Raw genomic sequence first — 22,109 nt, 5'->3', positions numbered from 1 at the left:
AATTGAGTTTGAGGCATTTAATTCTAAATGCCCTGAAAACAGGAACTAAAGAGAGAAGAAAAGAGACAGAGTGGAAGAAAGGGAGATAGGGAAGGGGAGATGAGGAAGGGAGGGAGAGAAAGAGGGAGAGAGAAACAGATGGACCGTGGCTTGGAGGAAAAGGTAATGGAGTCACCAATCTACTGGTGATGGAGAAGGCAAGAAGGGGATAAAGCTCTTGAAAACCAGCATAAAATCTATTATTCGTTCTGTTCCTTTTCAGATTCCTTTTATCTAAAAAAAAATATCCCCAACTGCACAAAGTAGGTTAGAGTGCTTGGCTGGCTTGCATCCTCAAAGGAGGAAGCCAGAATTGCCCGCATCCTAAGCAGTGTCGACCCAGACAATCCAGAGAAGAGTCGCTGGGTCTACAGCAGCAGTCTCCAACCTTTTTGGTACCAGGGACTCGTTTCATGAAAGATAGCTTTTCCATGGACCAGGGGTGCCAGGGGCATGGTTTCAGGATGATTCAAGCTCATTACATTTATTGTGCACTTTATTTCTATTATTATTACGTTGTAATATATTATGAAATAATTATACAACTCACCATAACGTAGAATCAGTGGGAGCCCTGAGCTTGTTTTCCTGCGACTAGACAGTCCCATCTGGGAGTGATAGGAGACAGTGACAGATCACCAGGCATTAGATTCTCATAAGGAGTGGACAACCTAGATCCCTCCCACGTGCAGTTCACAATAAGGTTTGCGCTCCTATGAGAATCTAACGCTGTCCCTGATCTGACAGGAGGTGGAGTTCAGGGGTAATGAGAGTGATGGGGAGCAGCTGTAAATACAGAGGAAGCTTCACTTGCTTGCCTGCCACTTACCTCCTGCTGTGTGGCCCAGTTCCTAACAGGACATGGACTGGTCTGTGGCCCAGGGGTTGGGGACCGCAGTCTAGAGAGCCAAGCTGAAGCTTAGGGAAGTCACGGAAGGTGTTCTCATTACCAGGGTTTGAAGTTTTGTTACCCAGGTTGCATTGTGACTGGCAGAGAGACTGGAACAGTCACGTGAGGTATTCAAATCACTGCTGGGAGACTTGACCTCTGACTTCAGTGAAGAGGGCCAGAATAAAGGCACTAAAATAAAGAGGAGGAGTATTTGCAAGATTTGTTAGAGTAGCATGGGCCCCTTCCTCAGACGACTCATGATGTTTTTTCCTTTTTTATCTTGTTAAGAAAATTATCAAAGAGCAAATCAAATCATGATGTGTAGTTCACAATACAGGCAGCTCATTTGTGTATTGTAATTGTTCCATGATCTATCACATTTTTTATAGTGGAAGTTATTTTAACCTTGGAACAGTAGGATGTTAAGATATTAACATGGGACACAATACATGGGCAGGTGGGTGTCCTTTGTTGTGTGAGGGCATTTACCTTTTGATGCCCCTCCAGATTTACACTTAAGGGGCTAAATCATGATTTTTTCCCTTAAAGGTTAAGAAAAAAAAGCAGTTAATGGAGCAGGTCAGCCTCATTAGCCATTACCTAGTGCTTAGTGTTCTCCTTGCGCAAGAGTTTAATCACTAACATACATGTTGAGAAACTAACATATATGAAATAAGAGCCTCCTGACCTTGTTTTTATTACCTTAACCTTTTCTGAAAAGGAGTTTGCACTTTGCATAGGAAACAGAAAGGCTATCTTGCTGTAAGAGGCCAAATTGCAGAAATGGGCTCTGGCTAAGGAATGTGGACACACTGCAGACATCTTGCACAGAGGCCAAGTCTTGCAATGATGTGGTCAGACGTGGTAGAGGCCAGCTGTTTGCTCCGTTGAGAGAGGCTTTCGCCAGTCTACGGGATCTCTGAGGGCTGTGTTTAACTGAATCCAAATATCAAACCTGCTGAGACTCACTCATGCCCCAGGGTGTTTGGAGTTGGGTTCTTGCAGAGCACAATATTGAAAGTAACTGGTAAAAGAAATTACAGATAAAGACTTAGCATTTTAAAAAAATGTAACATACAGTGGTGAAGTGGAATATAAATGTATTTTCCCTCTTTCCCCTATAGACTATTGGAATACAGGTAAAAACAATTTATGCTGGCTGGGTGTGGTGCCTCACACTTTGGGAGGCAGAGGCGGGTGGATCACGAGGTCAGGAGTTCGAGACCAGCCTGGGCAGTATGGTGAAACCCTTGTCTCTACTAAAAATACAAAAATTAGCTGGGCATGGTGGCGCATGCCTGTAGTCCCAGCTACTCGGGAGGCTGAGGCAGAAGAATCTATTGAACCCAGGAGGTGGAGGTTGCAGTGAGCTGAGATCACGCCACTGCACTCCAGCCTGGGCGACAGAGCAAGACTCTGTCTCGAAACAGTTTATGCTATGCTTTATCCTTGGTCTATTGATGGACATTCTGTGATTTGTGTTACTTATGTCACCCTGAATGCTACTGGATGAAATATCATCTTGTCCTCTAAGTACACCTTTGACTTAACATAGGGTCAGGAGAGTGTACTCTAGAGTCAGGCTTCTTGAGTTCAGATCTCCATTACACACGTCTAAGCTATGGGACCTTGGCCAGGTTGTTTAAACTTCTTAAGCAATAGTTTTTTTTTTTTTTTTTTTTAGTGTTAAACATTATAACAATAAAAATTACCTTGAAGAGTTGCTATGAGGATGAAATAAAATAATGTATCTTTAGCACTTAGCAAAGAGTTCTTTCCCCTTTGAATTTTAATTTTTAAAAATTTGTTGAATGTTGTTGCTACTTGCACAGAGCTTTAACTCTGACTTTGTGTGTTTGTGCTGGAGTGATGGGGTTTGGTGGGGATAGCTGACGAGGTGAAAAGAGAAAGAGGTATGGATGCTATACTTTCATTGACCCCAAAGAGTAACTGTATTAAAGATTTACCTTCCCTGTACAAGCATTTTGTATTGAAACCTTATAACTAAATATTTTATTATGGAAATAATCCAGTATGTCTGCTTTAGAGTTTACGTGTTTTAGTTCTTTCCAGCTTCAATAAGACATTCATTTATTTCCAGAATCAGAGCTGTTTTTTTTCTGTGTGTAAGTAGAACAAATGTCACGCAGCTTGTTTGAACGAGTTCTATTCGTTTACAGTGTCTCAAGACCAAAAGCAGCAGAGGAGAAATCTTATATGTTTCTAATACTTTGCATTGAGCCATACCTCATAGCATTTAGATTGATTTAAGAATGAATGGCAACACAATTAAAACAATCATTGTCATTTGAAGGTATTGGTTGAAATAACTGAAATTATGTAACGTATTACTTGTGAATGATGAAGTTTTAAAATTCATAGAAAGTCAGAGGATGCAAATAAAATAAGTCCAATCCAAAATTATAAAGAACCTTAAGAAATACAGTGAAATGAAAATGTGATGCATTAATGAAAGGGAATGGTGAATAAATGAAACGAGAAGTATCCTGTTTCAAAGATAAGATGTTCATATTCAAAAGTAGAGTTATTGTTTTAAGTGAAAGATGATGATGGAAATAGAAAAGCATATATTTTAAAATGAACAGTTGTGGATGAATATTAGATAAGAAAGCAAGAGAACTCTGTCTCTGCTTCCCCAGGTTCTCATCTCTTAAGGTGACTAGGTCGAAACATTTCTGTTTTTTGTTCTTCTCATATCCATCTCCATAACACCATGTACCATGTTTGTACCTCTGTGTCTAGATTTAAACGGTACCCATTGGTTTCTTGCTTTGAAAGACGGAGACTTAGTTCACTAAAGTATCTGTACCCTTTTTCTCTCTTCTTCTTCACAACTTTTAAATATAGCTGTAGTATAACTTTTCTTTATTGGTTATTTGAAAACACAGTGTAATATAGAGAAGACTCTGTTTCTAGGATCAGCTGCTTTATTGACTGCCACACTTTCCCTCCCAGATTGTTTCCCGAGTTATGTCATCTGTCCCATTTCTTCTACCCTTGTGAAGGTTTACAACATTTACATTTTCTTTTGTAACTATAGTAAATTGTAAAATCTTCCATGTTTTGGCTGTAGATTGATTCTAAACATTAAAAAAAGAACGTTTATATTATCGTGCTTTTTCAAATACCTTGGAAAATCCTTAGAATATTTGGCTTCGTAGGACTGAAATAGTTATTCTGGACCCTTTGTCTCTGAGCTTCTTCATCTTGTATGTGTGTTACGACATACATATTTTTGCCAGACACTATGTCTGTGACATATTATGTCAGCCAATGTATGATTGTAATTAAAAAAAAAACATTATGTCAACCACAGGACACCCTGCAAAGGCTCAGGGGTGCTCTGACAGTATTCCAGGATTTCGTAGGGATTGGACTATCTCAGCGGAGCTGTTCTAATGGGCTGTTCCTGGAGAAGGTTTGAGGTGGTTGACTTTGACCTGGATTGTCATTTCAAATCGAGAGAACTTTTATAATAAAAGTTTGGAAGGCCGAGTGTTCCCCTCTACCCCAGCTGTCTACCCTGACTTCCTCTCTCATTTTCCTTTCTGAGAATTTGAATTTCCCCAGGAACTTCTGGACACTGAAGTTTCAGGCATTACTTTGTCATGGAGGGACAAAGGGTTGAGAGCCTTTGACTTAAAATTCTCCATAACATCTTTCTTCCTTTATTCCTTATGGTTCCATTGGTTGAGTAACCTAGGTCAGAAGATGATTCCATCAGGATGATAATGCTGCATTGTATGTTCATCGCCTTTTTCATATATGAAGCTTTCATGTCCATTATTTGACACATATACACACAAGGGAGACATTTCATTATGCCATTGTACACAGAAATATACTGAGCTCACACAGCCTCTAGCATCATGCACATATTTCGCCTCTATCCAATCATTTCCTCTCTATCCTCAGAGAAGGCCTGGGCTGCTGGGTATAGAGTTAGGGCCCTTTCCTTGGCTCCTCCAGCTTTCTTCCTAATTCCCTTTCTGACCTCGGCATCTGTCAGTGTGAAGTATGCATGGTGCCCTGCAGGGTGTTCCAGATTTTCTGGAGAAACAAAAGGGGTAAAGGACATAGCAAAGACCTTACGTTGGTTCCCAAACCGGCATGATGCTGAAGTAGTGAGTTCAGAGGAAATGTGGGAGGGCTCTGTACTGTGTCATATGGTCTCCATATACAAAGAGAATGTGGGAGTGCACCCTAACTGAAAACACATTTTAGCTATACAGTTGTTTTTAAAGGTTTATGCTTTTGGGATTACAGTGTTTATACCTGTAAGCTTTGGAATTGCTCCTAGTTTGTGTGAAATTGATTGTAAAACATTTGACCTTCCTTATGAGCCCCTGATCACCAGCAACTAGCATCAATGCTTAGGCCCTCAGGATGTGGCAAAGTAAAACTAATGGTTGCTTCTTCTAGGTCTCTGTGTATTATAGTCTCTGTCTTAGTTTCCACTGTAGAAGTCACTGGATCCTTACTCTGTTGCTCCCTGAAATTGTTAAATGTGGATCATCTGGATTCTGAATGGAGTTTCTGTTCCAGGACATGTGATGAACTGTCTGTAAACAAGAAACCCAGAGTGACACTGATTTTATTTTCTTGTAACTGCTGGTATCAAGTGTGTTTCCAAACTTTTTTTTTTGAGACAGAGTCTTACTTTGTCACCCAGGCTGGAGTGCAGTGGTACGATCTCAGCTCACTGCAGCCTCCGCCTCCCGGATTCAAGCGATTCTCGTGCCTCAGCCCCCTAAGTAGCTGGGAATATAGGCACATGCCAGCACACCAAGCTAATTTTTGTGTTTTTGGTAGAGATGGGGTTTCATCATGTTGGCCAGGCTGGTCTTGAACTCCTGACCTCAAGTGACCTGCCCGCCTCGGCTTCCCAAAGTGCTGGGATTACAGGCATGAGCCACTGCACCTGGCCTGCTTCCAAACTTTTGCTAAATAAATATTTACAGGTTTTGGCCTTTATTTTTTCTGACTCATGTCAGAGTTTGCATTCCTGTAATTTTAGTGAAAGGAAGAATGTGTAAAATTATAGAGGTGAGATGGGCCATAGGGGGGGAAATATATGTGTATATATATGGCTTCAAAGAGTAGAAACGTAAAGTGTTACATGCATGAGATTTTATTACAACCTTTCTTAACCATATCGGTAAGAAATTTATTGTTTAAGTTTATTGTCTAATTTAAGACTTGTATGGCTTCATGAATTGTGACAGAATGTGCTACATTTTGTAGCTCTGGTTTTTATTTCCCTGATGGGCCAATGCATAGGTAATATTAAGGGATGTCCCTGTTAATATCACTATGTTAGTGTCCTAAGCTACCAACCCAGCATTGAGTCTCATGAGTTTGCTTTATCTGTCTGCCAGGATTCATCTTGCTTTTATAACTCAGGGATTTTTTTTTTCCCTTTGGCCATCTCTTCCTCTTCTTCTTCTTTTTTTAAATATGGAATTCTTCTGTTTTTGTTTTAGACCCAATGTCTGTGGATCACGTTATAATGCTTACTGTTGCCCTGGATGGAAAACCTTACCTGGCGGAAATCAGTGTATTGTCCGTAAGTAAATAGAACACCTGTCATTCTGCATGTCCTTCTTTTGTTGTGTTGGTTGCTTGGGGAGCCTTAGAATGTGGCCCTTTGTAACTGTACTATTAATCTGTTTATAGTAGAGCCTTCCAGCTTTAAGACTTTTCTGCCTTTCCAGTTTGGGAAATACATCAACTTAGTCAAACCCCTCTCAAAGTTTAGTCACAGGGATACTTTGCTTGAGATTGTGTCATTTACATGTGTTGTACCTGGCTACATAGACTAATTACTTTGATGGGAGTTTGAATGAAAGAGTCTGATTGCTGGTTGTCTTATTGTAATTTCTAACTTTGCTGGCCACCCACAGGCCTAACCAAACCCTGTACATTGAATTTGGGTGATTGAGGGGCCAAGATCAGACCTGACTCCTAGATAGAAGGGAAAGGGAGGAGATAGAGCACCAGGCAAAGATCAGTGGCAAGACTAAGAAACATCTCAAATGATAACAGAGGTTCCTCTATTGAATTGTGCTGGCAAGGCCAACCTCCAGATTTCCCCAATATCCCACAAATGTTGATTGACAAATCACATGCCAGACAAGGTGTTATTTAATGGAGACACCAAAGTCAACTTTAGTCATGATGTCTGCCCTTCATGAGCTTTTACAGTTGTTGGACCTGTGAAATAATGTCCAGTTTTCAGAAAACGCCATTAGTATAATGGAGAAATTTAGAGCTGAAGGGACATTAAAGAATCACTTAGTTCACCTTCTCACTTGGCTGACAGTGGTCAATGGAGAATAGACTATATTGGCCAATATTTGCTTCACGACCTGAAGAAGCTTAACTCTTTCTCAATTCTTGATTTTGACCAGAAAGCTTCTCCTTTATTTGACACACTATGGTTTAAGACCAAAACTGGATCATTAAAAGAGAAATATAATGGTATTTGGATTTTCTCAATGAACTTTATAATAGAACCCTTTCCTCGCCTTCTGTAGAGTTCTCTGAGAAATGATGTCTTCAGGTATTTAAATAAATGTTTATTGGATCCTTTGACAGTTTGTTTCTTAGCCATTTCCAGTTTCCATCCTAAACTCTTTGGATGTTTGAATGCACTTTCTATCAAGTGTAGTCTTTTAGCTTTGCATGTCACGTGTGCACTTGCAAGGCTGTGCAGGAGCTTGAGGAAAAGATCATGCCTGTCATGACAAAAAGTAGTGACCAAGTCCTAGTCTGCTGATAAATATCAATCATATGCCATTTAAACTTACTGTTGTGGCCACTAGCAGAGCATTTGGTACCAGCATGATATTAGTCTCTGGGTGGTGTGCAAATGTTAATATTTCTCTAAAGGATGAATGGCTTCCTGACTGTAGAATCAGTACTCTGGCGGTAGATTCCAGCGTTCTTCTCTCAGACTGTTGATGGAATTCAGAACAGGATAAAAATTAAACAATAAACATTTACAATAGGCTGGGCACGGTGGCTCATGCCTGTAATCCCAGCACTCTGGGAGGCCGAGGCAGGCAGATCACGAGGTCAGGAGATCGAGACCATCCTGGCTAACACGGTGAAACCCCATCTCTACTAAAAATACAAAAAATCAGCTGGGCGTGGTGGCACGTGCCTGTAGTCCCAGCTACTCGGGAGGCTGAGGCAGGAGAATGGCGTGAACCCAGGAGGCAGAGCTTGCAATGAACCGAGATCGCGCCACTGCACTCCAGCCTAGGCGACAAAGCGAGACTCCGTCTCAAAAAAACAAAACAAAACAAAACAAAACAAGAAAACATTTACAATAAAATTGGCTCCCAAAAGTAACAATGTAATTTTCATATCATTAAATCTTAGAGTTAATATATTTCTTGTGATCATACAAATATGTTTAGATGCAGAATTTTAATTTGTTTGTTTGGTTTTCTCGTCATAGCCTGTTCTGGGCTTTTGATGGATTAAGTGCTGTGGACTAAGCAAAGAGAGGTTGAGAACCACCGTTATTGGATAAAGGAGTTGTGGATTTTAAAGCCAGAGTTTATTTAGTTCAATAGACTTGTTTTGAAAATGAGTACACCTGAGGCTTAAGGTCATATAAGTCATGATAGCAAAGTTCGTGAGGGACCTGAGAACCCAGGTTTCCTCATTTGAGGATCGGTCCCCTATAACAAATCGTGTTCTAAATCCATGTGCTAACAGGCCTCTGGTTTTATTCACAGCCATTTGCCGGCATTCCTGTGGGGATGGATTTTGTTCGAGGCCAAATATGTGCACTTGCCCATCTGGTCAGATAGCTCCTTCCTGTGGCTCCAGATCCAGTAAGTCTAACATGTCATTATATATAATATTATTTTATGTGGTTACACCCCATTTTCTCCTAAATTTGATTTTGGCTTTCCTCTTTCCTGCAATACATTTTTTCACTAGAACATCTGCCTTCTCTGTTCTGCCCAAAATACTTGGACAGGCTTTCCTTCATCTGGCCTCTCATTTCCCTGCTTTACTCTTTATAGGAAAATTACCTATGGGGCATAGTTACTGTGAATAGGATAAGCTTATGGCCTTTTATGTAGGTATTGCCTTATTCATCTTTGTATCTCCAATGTAAACACCATAAAAGGTGCTCAATGAAATGGCTGTTTAATGAACGTTTTTGGCTCAAGAAATCTAGGCATTCTTCCTTGTGGTACTGAAGTATGAATCTGATTAAAAACTTATTTAAGACTCAAGACCCCTGCTTTACAAGAAGAAAATGTAAGAAGTCATCATGGAAGTTTCTGGGGGTGATTTATAATGAAGCATAAACATATTTTTCCTTTCAGAATTTTGCCACTTTCTGTGATGCCAGAGGAATATCCACAGTTCATTCTTCAGAGCCTTTGCTTGCTTATTCTATTGTTTTTCTTTTGGGGGTTTGGGCAAGTGAGTCATCATTGGTTGTTTAAAAAGCTGAAGTTCTTGTTTCTGTAAACAGCCCCTCAAAACTTTGACTGTCCCCATGGCAAAATACGTAGGTCCCTTTTCCATTTTTTTTTTTTTTTTTTTTTCTGGTGAGAAAATGCACCCCGCTTGTTGTGTGTCCTATTTTGACAGAGTTTTAAAGAGAAACATTGTGGAATCAGTGCATTCTCTTTTGTTTACTGCAAGTAGAGACTTCAGTGTGTCAAGGCTCATTACCTGTTAAGAGTTCAAACATTTGAGTGTGTCTCTCACAAGCCAATTAACAGGTTAGGGCAAGTTGTCCTGTGTAGCACTCTTGATGCCCTCTCGCCTCCCTTGGCTTCATGGGTGAACACCGGGGACTCTGCCTGAGATCTTTGTATACTTTTCTGGCCAAAGAGCATGCCAGGTCTGCATGCAGGGCAAGCTGGAAGTGCTGGGGGTTAGTGGACCTAGAAGCGACTTTTAACCAACAACAGATGGAGAGTGGTTGGATAAGTGCCTCAGCTTCCTTGCCTCTCAGTTTGGATAACCATGAGGTTCACTCTGCACTGTCTCCTGAAGTTCCCCAGTGGACTGAGCCCTCACTGTTCACAGTGATAATAGATTTGATAATGTACTTTATTAGCTTCCTTCTCTTTTTGTCTCACTTTCACACTCTCCTACGAGTGTTTCCTAGAATTACTTTCAGAACAAACTACTTCCATTTCAATTATTGTCTCAGAATCTGCTTCTGATGGAGCCTACACAATAACAGCCACCTTTTACTAAATACAGCCAGTTACGATTGGGATAGAAACTCCCCTATGGGCTGCGACTCTTGCTTATTGCACTGAACGTAGCATAGTTTTCCTTGATCTCAGCTTGGTGTGAAACGTGCATCTTCCAAGTAACAGCAGGTTCATTCTACATAGCAAGAGCCCCTGAACTGGAGAAATAGAACAAGGCAGAGAAGCCAGCTGGCAGAACATCTGGGAACATGCGGAACATCTCCATCTCTATAAGGGTGACTTCCAGGCTGCCGCTGAGGCATAAGCATCTCAGGGTTGGAAAAGAAGTGCAGTTATAAAGTTGGGATTAGACCCCATCTCTCAGATTGGTTCCTGAACCAGCTAATATTGCACTCCTCTGGGGGAAGAAATATAGCCAGATAGCAAAACTGGGTATTAAGCTGGGAAAGTCTTCAAAGATAGTGTGAACTGATAATGACTTCTCTATTGAGTAGAAATCATGAGATGTGGAGCTAGGATGTTAATAAGACCAGACGGAAAAGCCGTGGTCCTGGTAGAGTCCAAGTTAACTGTGGGATGTGACGAGTATAGTAGTAAGGTCCTGAGGCCAGATTTAGTCTAGAGACTAAAATCCAAGACTGTGGGTGGTGCTTTCTGAGGAAGTCTGAGTCATATCTATGGTACCTGGACGTTGGACAAACTCCCCAAGTAGCTTGTGGATGAGGTTAGTGTAAGGAGGAGGTTCTGGTTTCAACAGGATCTTTGGGGGTACTTGAAATCTTTAAAATTGTTGACTTTGATTCTCTCTGCACTAATATTGTCTAAATGACTTGCAAAATTAAAGATGGCAAAATATTTTAAATTAAGGGTAGCTGGGGATGATCATAATTCATTTCTCATCTTTTGGAGTGATGTTCTAGGGAACAGCTGCGCCATTCCAAAGAACATCCTGATCACTTTGCTAACTTTCCTGCTAATAGAAGGACAGTTCTACTCAGTGAAATGTTTGCATTCACTACATGTGGTTCTACTAAAAAGGGTCAATTTAGATCACTGCACCAATTTTTCCTATGAAAAATTTTGTACTTGTTATATGATAGGGATCAAGGAGGTCCAGGCAAGTCATGGGACCTCAGAGAGCCTTAGTTTTCCCACTTGAATATGAACAAAATGAAAGAAGTGTTGTTCTTTCAGGTGGTTTTTGACATGAGTGTCCTGTGACTCTGAGAATAGAAAATGATCTCTTAGTGACCTGAATGAGAGATTGCATTTCCAGAAGGTTCAAAGTACCAGCCAGTGATTCTCTTGGTCAACAGGAAGCTGTGGCTTCCCTTAGTGTTGGTGGAACTCTTGACACTCGTCATTCAGCACCAGGGCAAAAAGAATGATTAGCTAGACAGGGTCAAAACAGTAGTTTTTCTAGACTTTAATTCCAACCCTCTTTAGGACTGTTCTTTACTGTGTCAGTCTCTGAGGCTGGAGATGGTTTTGAGCAATCCTAATTGTCATAAAGACCTATCATGGTTTACTGATGTATGAATTTACTCATTCTTCTAATATGCGTATACACACATACAAATATATAGTAGCTTGTAACACTGGGATTAATAAACTCTATAACTTTATATATATATTAGTCAGTTTGGGCTGCTATAACAAAATACTATAGACTGGGTAATTTATAAACAACAAAAATGTATTTTTTTACAGTTCTAGAGGCTGGGAAGTCCAAGATCAAGAGGCCAGCAGATTACATGTCTGGTGAAGTCCTGTTCCTCCCAGATGGTGCTTTCTGTGTGTCCTTACATGGCAGAGGGGGCAAACATGTCTCTCAGGCCTTTTTTTATAAGGATACTAATCCTTTCATGAGAGCTCTGCCTGCATGACTTAATCACCTTCCCAAAGGCCCCACTGCTCCCTACTCTCCCATTAGGGACTAAGTTTCAACATATAAATTTTGTGGAGACACAAACATATTGTATGTATACATATGTTATTCTCTAATTATATATATAATTATATATGATACATTATAAAAGTTATTTCCTGTAGTTTATATTTTATGATTTTGTATTTTCTATTTTGTAATTCCTATAGTTTGTATTTTGTAATTTTGGAATCTTCTAATTCTGTTTTACTCTCTACACTTTTTTAAAGAATGCGAAAAATTAAACTTCATATTTTGAGATAATTGTAGATTTGCAAACAGTTGTCTTTATCTGTTTTCTGCTGCTGTAACAGTATACCACAGACTGGATAACTTATAAACAACAAAAGTTTATTTGGCTCGTGGTTCTGGAGGCTGGGAAGTCCCAGAGCATGACACCAATGTCTGTTGAGAGCCATCCCATGGTGGAAGGTATCACATGGGGAGCAAGTATGAGAGACAGACAGAAAATGCGCTGAACTCCCGACATAACCAACCCACTCCCTAGATAATGGCGTAAATCCCTTTATGAGGGCAAAGCCCTCATGACCTTATCACATCTTAAAGGTTCCACCTCTTAATACCATCACAATGATAATTAATTTTCAACATGAGTTTTGAAAGGAAAATTCCAACTATGGCATTTGTAAGAAATAATTCAGAAATATCCTGGGTATTCTTTATTTAGTTTTCCCCATGTTGACATCTTGCAGGACTATAGTACAACAGCACAACCAGGATATCACAAAATTGATACAGTCAAGATACAGAACATTTCCATCACCACAAAGAGCGCTCATGTTATGCTTTTATTGTCGTTTTCTTCCCAACCTAATTCTCTCTTTAATTCTGACAACCACTAATCTCTTTTGCATTTCTATAATTTTATCATTTCACAAATGTTATATAAATGGAATCACATAGTATATAACCTTTTGGAAGTGGCTTTTTTCGCTCATCAGGATTCTCTGGAGAGTCATCTAGGTTGTTGCAGTATCAATAGTTTGTTATTTTTGATTGCTGAGTGGTAGTGCATGCTACGGATGTACTACAGGTTAGTTTGGCCATTCATCTATTGAAGGGCATCTGAATTGTCATCGTTTTTTTTTCTCTTTATCATTTGAACTAAGCTGCTATGAACATTTGTGTACAAGGTTGTGGTGTGAACACCAATCTGTGTTCTCTGGAATAAATGCTCAGAAATGCAATTTCTAGGTTGTATGATAGTTTCGTGTTTAGCATTTTAAGAACTATTAAACTGTTTTTGGAATCGCTGTATGTACCATTTTGCATTCTCACCAGCAGTGTATGAATGACCCAGTTTCTCTGCATCCTTACCAGCTTTTTGTGTTATCTTTATTTTTAATTTTAGCTATTCTGATTGCTGTGTCATCATCTCTTACTGTGGTTTCAATTTGCGTTCCCCTACTGGATAATGATGTCAAACATCTTTTTATGTGCTTATTGCCACCTGTATATCTTTTTCAGTGAAAAGTCTCTTTATGTCTTTTGTCTAGCTTCTTATTTTTAATTTAAAAAAATATTTAGACGGGGTCTTACTCTGTCACCTAGGTTGGAGTACAGTGGCACAATCTCGGCTCACTGCAACCTCCGTCTCCCAGGCTCAAGTTATGCTCCCACTTCAGCCTCCTGAGTAGCTGGAACCACAGGGGCGCACCACCATGCCCCACTAAGTTTTTTGTATTTTTGGTAGAGACAGAGTTTTTCCATGTTGCCCAGGCTGGTCTTGAACTCCTGAGCTCAAGCAATCTGCATGCCTTAGCCTCCCAAAGTGTTGGTATTACAGGCATGAGCCACTGTGCCTGGCCTCTTTTGTCCAGATGCTAATTGAGTTGTTTATTACTTCATTATTGAGTTTTGAGAATTCTTTATCTATTCTAAATACTAGCTGTTTGTCAGATAATGTGATTTGCAGACATTTTATCACACTCTGTAGCTTGCTTTCTAACATTTTTAATGGGATCTTTCATAGAGCAAGTGTTTTCAAATTTGACTAAGTCTAACTTATCAGTTTTCCCTTTACTGGATCATGCTTTCATTGATGAGTCTAGGAATGCTTTGTCTACTCCTAGATTCTGAAGATTTTCTCCAACTTTTTTCTACTAGTTTCATAGTTTTATTTTTATTTACTTATTCTTTGAGACAGGGTCTTGCTCTGTCACCCAGGATGGGTAGACAGATTTTTCCCACTATATCCTTTTTTGTTTTAGCTATTCTAGTTCTTTTCTGTAAAAACTGTAGATTAATCTTGTCTATATTTACAAAACCTTTTAGGATTTTGATAGGAATTGCATCAAACCTGTATATCAATTTGGGGCCCCTTACACTTTTCCAACCCCTTATACTTTGATCACATTTTCTCATTTAATTGACTTCAGTTCAATGAGAATGTTAGCAGAACCGGTCACAGACAAAACCTCTCGGACACCGGTTTTAGGAAGGAAGGGGCTTTAATCAGCTGGGAGCAAGAGTTTGGGGCATTTGTAATCCCAATGCAAATCTGAGCTCTAAGGGTGTAAGAAGGCCAGCAGAACAATTCTAGACCAGTGTGTTAGCAAGTTTGAGGGAGTGCGGTACAACCAAATCCTGAAAGTGTGGGGACATGCAGAGGAAGGGAAGGTGCTGCTGCAGCTAGTCTGGAAGAAGTCGTCCTTGAAAAAGCTTTCCGGGAATTGTGGGATTTATATGGACTGGGAGGAGAAACATGCATGGAATCTCCTCAGACTTGTCCTTAGAAATGGTTGAACTCTTTTTTTCTAGACCGCCCTTTATGGAAGCACCTTTATCACTGCTGTCATTTAACTTGTTCTTCTCTGCAGCTTTTCCAGCTTGGCTAGATGTTTGTTTGTTTGTTTGTTTGAGAATGCTAGTGAAGTTTCTCTTCCAAGCTGTGTCTTTAGGCATCCCCAGACATCCATTCACTTAAGGGAAATGCCATTGCTGTTATCTCTCTAAATGAAAATTGTTTTTATCCTGCAGTGACTCTGATTGTCCCTGTGGACTGTTGTCTCAGGTGTAGAGTCCAGAAGTTAGTCTGGCTGTTTAATTTGTCTGTCTGTGCTTTTCCTAGTACCTAAATTAAAATCACATGTTCATCCTACAAATGCTTATGTGCAAATTGCTCCCAGTGTTCTTTCTGCCAGTTGTGCCTGCCAAGATGATGGCAGGTCTTTAGAATCGTTCCAACCCTAATGCATCCCAAAGAAAATCATTACCTGAGGTATTTAGATCCAAGTGCCAGCCCTGCCTCTCTCGCATTCCCATAGCGTGCTCACATTGCTCTCTTCTGATGAATCATTGAAGAACTAATCTGTACTGGGCTGTAATTAGAGAAAATGTCTTCTGTTCTTTCTGGCCAATGCTGGCAAATGAAAGACGTTCAGTAAGTCACTGTTGAATGACTGAAATGACTGACATCTGATATGAACACAAAATTAATTTGGGATCTTTTATGGATATGGGGAAATGGCAACATTTTCTGTTAGCTCTGAGATATTGAGCCTTACATGAAACCTTTTATGGCTGTCTGCTCGTCTTCAAGGGCAGATCCTCACTGGGGCTCTAGGCCTCTCAGGGTTCACTGCATATGGCGGGATCAGTGCACTCTGTTTCCCCTAGTATTTTCAATTTCTAGTAAAATCTTAACACAGATTGAGTTTAGGGATATCTTCTGACTTGGGGTACTTAGTGCATCCAGTAAAGAAATAGCATCATTATGGGTGTAGGAGGAACCCCTAGTTTTCAGTTGGCTTTTTAAAGAGACATAGAATTTGGTCTCCCAATTATGATACATCGGGAATTCTTGTTCAAATCAGCGTAAATTTAGAATATGCATCAATGGCAGGACTCAATCCAAAATAAAACCAATTTGGGTATATATTCTCTGTAAACTGTTTCCTGTGTGTACAGTGAAACTGCACATCTAGTTCCTTCACTTCCCCTCAGAAATCCTGAGCACCTTTATCGGAATGCTTTTTCCCCCTAAAGATCTAAGATTCACAATGAGTAAAAAGTTTCCCATGGTAAACCCGGTGGCAAAGCAGGTGATTCGGAGCCTATTCTCTGTGCTGAGCCTGCCTCCTCCTGGCTTCCCCCAAGGATTCATGCATAGGGTTCCTTGGTGTCTTCTTGTTTCACAAGTCTGAATGAGTGCTTTTATTTTTTAAAGAAGAAAGAATATTTTATGCTGGAAAAGGTTTGCCTGAAAGACAGAATAAAAAATATATATCAGGGAGGTTTTTATTCTATTGCATTTAAATGTAAACTTATCATTCTTGCCAGAAAGAAGAATTCGTTCTGATTTTCAACTTGAACAAATAATGTAAAGTCACTATTGAAACTACTGTTAGCTTTTTAATCTCAAAGTAGTTAAATGGCTTTGTCGCTCATGTGGGAATGGAAATTAGCTCTTGGCATGAACTGCTTTAATTGAAATCAGTTTGAAGGCTGAGTTCCTATGCTGCTTGACAGATGACATCATTTCCTGTGCTTTTCCCAATCCTCACTGTTTTTCTAAGATAGGATGAAGCTAAGTTTAACTTCAAATTTTAAAGCAACTATACACCTTTTCCTGACCTACTTAGAATATTATTCAAAGTTTTCACTAAATCATTTTTTCTTTGTATACTTATAGACGGCTTTTTAGTTAAAAAAGCATTTTGGCTGAGACGTTTTAATGGAATCATAAGAGCCTAAAATAACTGTTTTAATCACTTTCCGGGGTTGCTTGATTTCATTACTGCAACAAAGGAGTTATTTCTGCTTTCATACATGGGGAAACAAAGATAAAAATATTTTTAATAGCAACCTACTTAGTAGGGCTGTATAAGTGCTTCGGACACAATGGACAACTTCTAAGTCTCAGTTTGGTCTTTGGGCATAGCTTTTGATGTCATCATCAGGCAGCATGAGTTAGTTAAATAAAAATTAATTTAGCACAGTTTTATACAGCACTTACTTATAAGCAAGGTGCTACTCTAGGCATGTAAGGGAATATTGCATAATTAATGCTCATGACACTCCCCACTCCTAAGAAGTTTTTAAACAAATGGGGTGTGGCAAAATAAGTAAAAATAGGCTGGATTATATAATATATGCTTCAAAAGAGAAACATAATTGGAAAGGAGAAAGGGCTCACATTTGGTTTGAGAGGTATCAGAAAAGGTCAATGGAAAGAAGCAATATTTGAAATGGATTTTGGAGATAGATAGGATTTCAGGTTTTGGGGGAGAACTGTGTGTATGTTGTGTTGGGGTTTAGGGGTTAGGGGCAAGGAGACACAGAGGCAGGTAAGGGAGGGGGTTCTACAGAGGGACTAGGACAAGGCAAGTGCCGGGTTTTTTGCATGACACATAGTAGGCAGTCAGAAATGTTTGTGAGTGAATGAATGACTGATAAGTAGATCAGGAGATGGAGTCATAGGACATAGTAGGCATGTGCCAAGGAGCCCCGAAAGACACCTGAGGCTATGCTGAGGGGGCCGTGAATGCTGAGAGATGGAGGTGGCTCTAGTTCAGTAGAAACAGGCCTTTGCTGTTGTTTCAGTGTGTGGCATGTTCTTGAAAAGGCATTTAACTTTCAACTTGACTTAACTTCTTTGTGCTGTAAAAGGGCATAGAAGATATTGGGTTCTGCACTTTCCTTCCCTGTTGTCAGGCTGAGATTTGTGTAGCTCCTTATAAAAATTGTTCCTTTCTCCTGAAGTCAAGTAGCACTTCAATACCATGGCTGAGGATTCCTAATAAGGGGTAATGGACAGGGTGGCTGTTGGGAGGAATCTTCTGTTTGCTCTGGAGAGAGGATTTGGCCCCTGTGCTTCAGAAAGAGTGAGCATAAACAGCAGATTTCTGCTTTTGTGTAGAAAGAAGATATTCTCTTCTCCTTAGCTAAAATTATTGAAACTTTTTCTCTGAGAATTTACTCCCACAACTTGAAAGACCAGACAGAATAAGCCAAACTCCAAAGCCCAACCCTGGCCTCCGTGTGTAAGCAGGTATCAACAAGGATTAGTGGTTAATTCAATCAAGCTTTGCAATAGGAAATAGCCTAGGATTTTGAAAGTGCTATTAGCATTCCTAAATTACTGACCTAGAGACAGCATGAACACTGGAGAAATGAGAGCACTTGCCTGCGCTGTTGTCATTGCTCACTATGAGCCCGTGGCTGTCTTTTACTCCAGCCTCTCTGAGTGTCTCATTGTCTAGGGTCTAAGGCTGTCAGTCCATGGTCTTTCTGCTCTGGGCCCTCAAATGTACACTTCTGTAGGTGAAAATGAGTATCTTACTTAGTTTGAGGTTACAGTTTAAACAAGCAGCTCTTTCTCAGGCAAATCCAGCTGTCCCTGTCATCAGGCAGTCTTGTTATTAAATGCCTTTGTCGGCATTTTCTTGTTTCTCTATTCTGCCTCTAAAATTTCTTTTAACAAAATTCTGTGGAATTTGCTACTCTTTTTTTTTTCTTTCTTTCTTTTTTAAATTATACTTTAAGTTCTAGGGTACGTGTGCACAATGTGCAGGTTTGTTACATATGTATACATGTGCCATGTTGGTGTGCTGCACCCACTAACTCGTCATTTACATTAGGTATATCTCCTAATACTATCCCTCCCCTCTACCCCTCCCCACAATAGGACCCGGTGTGTGATGATCCCCTTCCTGTGTCCAAGTGATCTCATTGTTCAATTCCCACGTATGAGTGAGAACATGTGGTATTTGGTTTTCTGTTCTTGCGATAGTTTGCTGAGAATAATGGTTTCCAGCTGCATCCATGTCCCTACAAAGGACATGAACTCATCCTTTTTTATGGCTGCATAGTATTCCATGGTGTATATGTGCCACATTTTCTTAATCCAGTCTGTTGCTGATGGACATTTGGGTTGATTCCAAGTCTTTGCTCTTGTGAATAGTGCTGCAATAAACATACATGTGCATGTGTCTTTATAGCAGCATGACTTATAATCCTTTGGGTATATCCCCAGTAATGAGATGGCTGGGTCAAATGGTATTTCTAGTTCTAGATCCTTGAGGAATCGCCACACTGTTTTCCACAATGGTTGAACTAGTTTACAGTCCCACCAGCAGTGTAAAAGTGTTCCTATTTCTCCACATCCTCTCCAGCACCTGTTGTTTCCTGATTTTTTAACGATTGCCATTCTAACTGGTGTGAGATGGTATCTCAGTGTGGTTTTGATTTGCATTTCTCTGATGGCAAGTGATGATGAGCATTTTTTCATGTGTCTGTTGGCTGTATGAATGTCTTCTTTTGAGAAATGTCTGTTCATTTGCCCACTTTTTGATGGGGTTGTTTGCTTTTTTCTTGTAAATTTGTTTGAGTTCTTTGTAGGTTCTGGATATTAGCCCTTTGTCAGATAAGTAGATTGCAAAAATTTTTTCCCATTCTGTAGGTTGCCTGTTCACTCTGATGGTAGTTTCTTTTGCTGTGCAGAAGCTCTTTAGTTTAGTTAGATCCCATTTGTCAATTTTGGCTTTTGTTGCCATTGCTTTTGGTATTTTAGACATGAAGTCCTAGCCCATGCCTATATCCTGAATGGTATTACCTAGGTTTTCTTCTAAGATTTTTATGGTTTTAGGTCTAACGTGTAAGTCTCTAATCCATCTTGAATTAATTTTCGTATAAGGAGTAAGGAAAGGATCCAGTTTCAGCTTTCTACTTATGGCTAGCCAATTTTCCCAGCACCATTTATTAAATAGGGAATCCTTTCCCCATTTCTTGTTTTTGTCAGCTTTATCAGAGATCAGATGGCTATAGATGTGTGGTATTATTTCTGAGGGCTCTGTTCTGTTCCATTGGTCTATATCTCTGTTTTGGTACCAGTACCATGCTGTTTTGGTTACTGTAGCCTTGTAGTATAGTTTGAAGTCAGGTAGCATGATGCCTCCAGCTTTGTTCTTTTGGCTTAGGATTGTCTTGGCAATGTGGGGTCTTTTTGGTCCCATATGAACTTTAAAGCAGTTTTTTCCAATTCTGTGAAGAAAGTCGTTGGTAGCTTAATGGGGATGGCATTGAATCTGTAAATTACCTTGGGCAATATGGTCATTTTCACAATATTGATTCTTCCTATCCATGAGCATGGTATATTCTTCCATTTGTTTGTGTCCTCTTTTATTTCACTGAGCAGTGGTTTGTAGTTCTCCTTGAAGAGGTCCTTTACATCCCTTGTAAGTTGGATTCCTAGGTATTTTATTCTCTTTGAAGCAATTGTGAATGGGAGTTCATTCATGATTTGGCTCTCTGTTTGTGTGTTACTGGTGTATAAGAATGCTTGTGATTTTTGCACATTGATTTTGTATCCTGAGACTTTGCTGAAGTTTCTTATCAGCTTAAGGAAATTTTGGGCTGAGACAATGGGGTTTTCTAAATATGCAATCATGTCATCTGCAAACAGGGACAATTTGACTTCTTCTTTTCTTAACTGAATACCCTTGATTTCTTTCTCTTGCCTGATTGCCCGAGCCAGAACTTCCAACACTATGTTGAATAGGAGTGGTGAGAGAGGGCATCCCTGTCTTGTGCCAGTTTTCAAGGGGAATGCTTCCAGTTTTTGCCCATTCCATATGATATTGGCTGTGGGTTTGTCATAAATAGCTCTTATTATTTTGAGATACGTTCCATCAATACTGAATTTATTGAGAGTTTTTAGCATGAAGGGCTGTTGAATTTTGTCAAAAGCCTTTTCTGCATCTATTGAGATAATCATGTGGTTTTTGTCTTTGGTTCTGTTTATATGCTGGAATTTGCTACTCTTAACTGTTCCCCTGCGCCACCTACCTGGGATTCTAAATCTTTTCACGGGAAAATTATTGCCATCATAATCTTGTCTCATATGGTTACTCAAGGCAATACTTTCTCGTTGGTATAAATTACAGAAATGGCATTGAGTTGTAAGTTCTGTTAAATTAAGGACGTCATTTAGCACTATTAAAGTGAATGCCAAAGAAACAATTGCATTGCATGGTAAATGATTTTTTTTGTTTTTTTCACGACGGAGTCTCACTCTGTCACTCAGGCTGGAATGCAAGGGTGCAATCTCGGCTCACTGCAATCTCCGCCTCACAGGTTCAAGCAGTTCTCTTGCCTCAACCTTTTGAGTGGCTGGGATTACAGGCATGTACCATTACCCCAGCTAATTTTTGTATTTTTAGTAGGGATAGGGTTTCACCATGTTGGCCAGGCTGGTCTCAAACTCCTGACCACAGGTGATCAGCCCGCCTTCGCCTTCCAAAGTGTTGTGATTACAGGCATGAGCCACCGTGCCTAGCCGGTAAGTGATTTTACTCACACAAATAATGATATGTTTAGCATTCTCAATTAGGTAATTATCGGGTAAAAATAGATGAATCCTGATAAACTATGTGATTTTCTCTTCAAATAACTACAAATCAACTCCTGCGAGCTGTTGCAATCTATGCATTTAAGTTGCAAAAGTGAATTCTTCTTCTTTTTTTTCAAGTACAACACTGCAATATTCGCTGTATGAATGGAGGTAGCTGCAGTGACGATCACTGTCTGTGCCAGAAAGGATACATAGGGACTCACTGTGGACAACGTAAGTACACCGTAGTTATAAGTATTCTAGGTTTTAACCTGTTTGTAGACAAGTAAAATAAAGAGATAAGTGCTGATAGATTTTCTTTGATTACCTGGGACACAGCATTTTTACAAGTGTCCAGTGACCTTTATAGATGAACAGATCACTTACTCAAAACACTTACCACCAAATTTCCAAATGGAACCTTGGTTGGTTACAGGTTGTTTGATTCATTTTCCTCTCATTTACCTTCACCACCCTGCTTGCCTGATCTCCTTGATTTCTAGTCACCACCAAAGGAGCAGAATTCTTGTTCATTCCAGACGCATATCTTCCACTTACTTGCTGAACTTCAGCACTTGGATTTTCAGGAAGCATCTCAAATAAAATATTCTAACACTCAGCCTCGTCATTCTCTCTAAACATGTCCTTTCTCTTGATTAGTGGTATCTGCATCCCTCT

The 22,109-nt window shown here is 39.8% G+C and overlaps 1 protein-coding gene across 3 annotated transcripts in view; it reads left to right on the top strand.

Annotated features, from left to right (window-relative positions):
* The window catches only part of FBN1 (fibrillin 1), a 241,687-nt gene that overhangs the window by 25,979 nt on the left and 193,599 nt on the right, over window positions 1–22,109 (top strand). For all 3 annotated transcript variants that reach the window (XM_050797099.1, XM_050797100.1, XM_050797102.1), the window contains exons 3-5: window positions 6,436–6,518; window positions 8,701–8,799; window positions 21,570–21,665. In XM_050797099.1, the coding sequence (XP_050653056.1) occupies window positions 6,436–6,518; window positions 8,701–8,799; window positions 21,570–21,665 (278 nt within the window). The remainder of the gene's footprint in view (window positions 1–6,435; window positions 6,519–8,700; window positions 8,800–21,569; window positions 21,666–22,109) is intronic.

This window comes from Macaca thibetana, chromosome 7, assembly GCF_024542745.1.
Source record: "Macaca thibetana thibetana isolate TM-01 chromosome 7, ASM2454274v1, whole genome shotgun sequence".
Classification (NCBI taxonomy): domain Eukaryota; kingdom Metazoa; phylum Chordata; class Mammalia; order Primates; family Cercopithecidae; genus Macaca; species Macaca thibetana.
This window is presented reverse-complemented; position numbering and strand designations above follow the sequence as displayed.